Source organism: Lolium rigidum, chromosome 5, assembly GCF_022539505.1.
Source record: "Lolium rigidum isolate FL_2022 chromosome 5, APGP_CSIRO_Lrig_0.1, whole genome shotgun sequence".
NCBI lineage: Eukaryota > Viridiplantae > Streptophyta > Magnoliopsida > Poales > Poaceae > Lolium > Lolium rigidum.
Genome location: NC_061512.1, coordinates 241,597,456 through 241,601,772, shown reverse-complemented (window position 1 = coordinate 241,601,772; position 4,317 = coordinate 241,597,456). Strand labels below are relative to the sequence as shown.

General features: G+C 58.1%; 1 protein-coding gene across 1 annotated transcript; it reads right to left on the bottom strand.

Moving 5' to 3' along the window:
• Positions 1-995: 995 nt before the first annotated feature.
• LOC124657352 (3-ketoacyl-CoA synthase 4-like) lies at positions 996-2,447 on the bottom strand. Its single transcript, XM_047195920.1, has one exon. It carries the CDS (start codon positions 2,445-2,447, stop codon positions 996-998), a length of 1,452 nt encoding a protein of 483 aa, XP_047051876.1.
• Between the last annotated feature and the right edge of the window lie 1,870 nt (positions 2,448-4,317).

Below are 4,317 nucleotides of genomic sequence, written 5' to 3'. Positions count from 1 at the left end.
GGTGGTACCTAATAAAACTAAAATCAAGCTGCAAGAGTTGTACCTTTAAGGTATATAAAGGCATGTTTGATTCAAAGTTCTATGGGAAATTTTCCTGTCATAGTTGTTTGATTACTAGAATTCATAGTAAATCTAACATCCACTAATACCTCCTTTTAAGAATCCTTTGCTTTCCCTCTGGTGGATACAAACAAAAAAATCATACGAATTCCTGAAAGATTAATGCCGATATGACATTGCAATCCTATGATTTTTCTATTTCTAGAATTTTTCTATCCTGCGAATCACTTAGTGTGCTTAAACAAGTAGGACAAAAAAGATGGTCCAGCAAGGATGGTCGGCTTTATTAGTAATTATACAATATTTTTTAGCCAAATCTAATGATAATACGTCTTCCTGAACCATATATTAATGAACAAAATTAAAGAACTTAGCTTAAGAATATTGGAACGAATATACTTATTATGCATACGACGACTTGGATTGAAACAAAAGGGATTTGCTAGTTCTCATCTAGCTTCGTGCTCAGTTCAGTCTTAAGTTATTTGATTTACATCGTAATTCGAGTTAGTCATGAGTTACAACATAATTTGCAACTGAGATTTAAAAACATTATCTAACTGAGAACAAAGTTAGTTCCTAGTCGATCGAAAAATAATACACCCGAAACAAAAAGACCATATATGCATCACTCTGAATTTCTGATGTAGAGGTTGCTCTTCTCCTTCCTGAAAAAAAATACTATGACGAGTTACATCCAAAGTAGGATTAACTTCCTTGCGTTTAGCATTTCTACATCCATCATATCGTTGCCACCAAACGAGGAGTAGTGATCGAAGTAAAACACTCGCTGAAGCGAATTATATCGCTAAACTCGATATTGGCTTCCCATTCTTTTAGATGGCTTCTGAGAACAACATTGACTGATGAAACATGGCACGATCGATGGCAGTGGTGCACGCATGCGTGCGCGCTACGAGCAAGGTGTGCTTCTCCTACGTATCCCACATCGGGTACTGGTGGATGCAGTCCATCCACGGCCCCAGCGCGTTCCTCCCGGCGCGCCCGCCGGCGACGTCGTCGGCGACGGCGACGCGCTCCCACACCAGGCTGTTGGCCTTGAGCCCGCTCCCGATGCCGAGCTGCCACACCGTGTCGCCCTTCCGGACCCGACCCTTGGCCTCGAGGTACGCGAGCTGGTACCACAAGGCCGCCGCGGACTGGTTCCCGAACCGGTGGAACGCCATGAGCGCCGCCTCCATCTCCCTCTCGCCCAGCCCGAGCCCCTTTCCCAGTCGCAGTATCATCGGCTTCCCCGACGACGGCAGGCAGAAGTGGTCCGCCGCCTCGCGGAAGTCTGGCATCGGCGCCGCGCCGGAGACACTGCTGCCGGCGAGCTTGTCTTGCCCTCGCCGCCGCATCGACACGAGCAACGCGGCCGTGTAGCGCGCCTTCTCGCGCCAAGGCAGGATGGAGAGGCTGAGCTTGACGAGGTGCGCGCGCAGCAGCTCGCTGACCATGCGGCCGACGCCATGGCCGAGCGTGAAGCCGGTGATGCCCTCGTCGTCCTCCTCCCGGTACCCCGCGCGGTAGCTCCGGTCGTTGGCCGTCGTGTTCGTGCGCGTCATGTTGACGAGCCGGTACTTCAGCGGCGCCGCCATGTTGTTCGTCACGAGCACGGCGGAGCAGCCTGTGCGGAAGTTGCAGTTGAGGAGGAGCTTGCCGTGGTCCTTGCCGAAGTACCACCCGACGGTGAGGATCTCGGCGCTGACGACGACGGCGTACGACATTGCGTGCGCACGCAGGACGCCAGCCGCGACGTCCACGCCGACGGAGCCCGCGCTGCAGCCCATTCCTGAGAGGTTGAAGGTCTTGACGTCGGTGCGCATCCGGTAGCGGTTGGCGATGATGGCCGTGAGCGACGGCGCCGGGCAGAAGCCGCTGCAGTTGACGACGAGCGCGCCGACGGCGGATGGCGGCACGCGGGTCTTGGCGAAGAGGTCGTCGAGGGCCGGGAAGAAGAGCATGTGCGCCTCCTGGACGGCGTGCGCGTGCGTGGACGCCGGCGGGAGGTAGTGCAGCGCGGGCGGGAAGTAGGTCTCGTTGCCCATGCCGCTGGACTGGATGGCGTTTGCCATGAACTCGATGCTGCCGCCGTCGAAGCAGTCGATGAGGTTGAAGTGCTCTATTAGCGCTGCCACCGGGAGCCGAAGCCGGCGGGGCGGCTTGAGGCAGGAGAAGTCGACGAGCCCGATGCTGCCGCCCGCGGCGCGACGGCGGCGGTAGCGGCAGAGGAGCAGCATCGCGGAGACCGGCACGAGGTAGAGCGTCATGCTCCGTTGCAAGGCAAAGACGAGGGCCTCGGCGAGGACGCAGAGGAGCAGTGCCACGGCGCCGAGGAGGCCATGGAAGGCCGCGCGCAGGTGGTCCTTGTGAGCTACGTCCATGGCTTTGTGTGTGTGCATCGCTGGTGCTGAGCAAGGGAGGTTTTATAGGGGTTTAGCGCGAGCGCCGGCCACCACCACCACCATGGCCGTGACTAGCGATTTCGAACGCCGTCGCTGGTGTGCAATTTCGATAAATTTGATTTTGCCACAGTTGGGCGCTCGAAGTGACTGGCAACTTGGCCAGCAACAGTGGATATACATGCATGAATCGGTGGTGTAGTACGTGCGTAGGCCTCAGGTGGAATTAATGACACGTCCTCTTAGTTCAGATGATGAATTCAAATCGCAGGCTGGAGGGGGGAGGATTTGACTCAGATGCACGTCCAGAATGAAATGATTCGAGGTTTCAGGGCATCTCCAGCGGGCGCGACGCATTTCGGACACCCAAAATGTCCGCGGGCGTCCGTTTGCGTCGCGAGGCGGACGCGGAAATGGTCGCGTGTCCGTTTGCGTCTGGGGCTGGCTCCAGCGGGGCGACGCATTTTGGGCGCAGGCCAGAATTCAAAAAATAGAAGCACGCATAAACTTTTGCACTAAATTTACAGCCGCATTTTGAGGGCTGAAAAGTTCACCCCACTTTGCATATCGGACTGCGTAAAGTGGAGACCAAAAGGGGCACAACAAGGCATGTGCAGCAATAAAAATGTCCAAAAGGAGGCCAAGGTGCTGGGCGCATGGCGCCGGCGATCAGGCGTCTCGCGCGCGGATTTCGGCGGTCCTTCCAATACTCCTACGAATCACCGGACGTCAGACGCATGAAACACGGCGAACGCACACATTGAGAGAGCTCACGTACCGGGTCGTCCATCGTCGGGGCAGCCGGCGCCATTTCGTCGAACAGGGTGCGGGGATGTGGCATGCTCTCCTCCGGCAGCCGGCGCGTCTTCTGTGTCGCGCCCGAGCTGGAGTCACCGCTTCTAGGAGTCCGGTTGAGGTCGGGAACAGCCGCCCCGTTGAACTGCTCCGCCGCCCCGGTCAACTCCACCGGCGGCAGGCCGGACGCGAACCGCGACGCCGGGTGGCCCCGCAAGGGAGTGGGAGTTCCGGGACGCAGCCGGGAACTTACCGAGCTGTCCGACGAGGACGGAGGAGCGACGCCGGCGATCCCTCTCTCTTGACGAGCATGTAGCCCTCCGCCAAGGTCGGATGGAGGGCTACTTGCGCGACGCCGGCTTTGATTCGCATCCGCCACGCCTGCTGGTTGGCGGCCGCGGAAATCTTCATCTTCGGTCCTGCGCCGGCAGCGACGTTTTGCGGCCTCGATCGCTTTCTCCTCCGGGGAGAGCACCTTCTTTGCAGCCTTCGCCTTCGTCTCCCGGCCGCCGCCGGTGCCGGCCCGCTTTGCTTCCGGCGGACCCTCCATTGTGGCTACGGTCGTGGCTACGGGGGAGTGTGGGGCGGCGGCGGGTGCGGCGGCGAGGGTTTGATCCGCATCCATGGCGGTGGCTGCGGCGGCGAGGACGTCCATCGCTTCGGAATGTTTCGCTTACGGAATGTTTCGCGCCGGTCTAGTTTGCTTTTCGCGCGGGGAATGGCCAGTGGCGGGAATTATATCGGCCTCGCTGCCACTGACGCGCGGGTCCTACGTCTTTTTCGGCGGTCACTCGGCGCGACCGCCGAGCGTCCGCGGAGACGCAAACCTGCCGCATATTTGGGCCAGGTTTGCGTCTCCGCGGACGGGCCGGTCACTTTGCGTCGTCCCGATGGAGCAGGGCCTAGACGCATTTCCGGTCACGGCGGACGAAAACGGTCGCTCAGCGACCATTTACGTCGCGCCGCTGGAGATGCCCTCAAGCGACGATCTATGGCCACCACCCTGTGGCAGCGCACAGAGGTGCGGTTGAGGGGGATAAATGGTGGGGATCCGGTC

What these genes read in the sequence shown, in the direction of transcription:
- LOC124657352 (XM_047195920.1), bottom strand. Translation starts at nt 2,447, where the DNA reads ATGGACGTAGCTCACAAGGACCACCTGCGCGCGGCCTTCCATGGCCTC.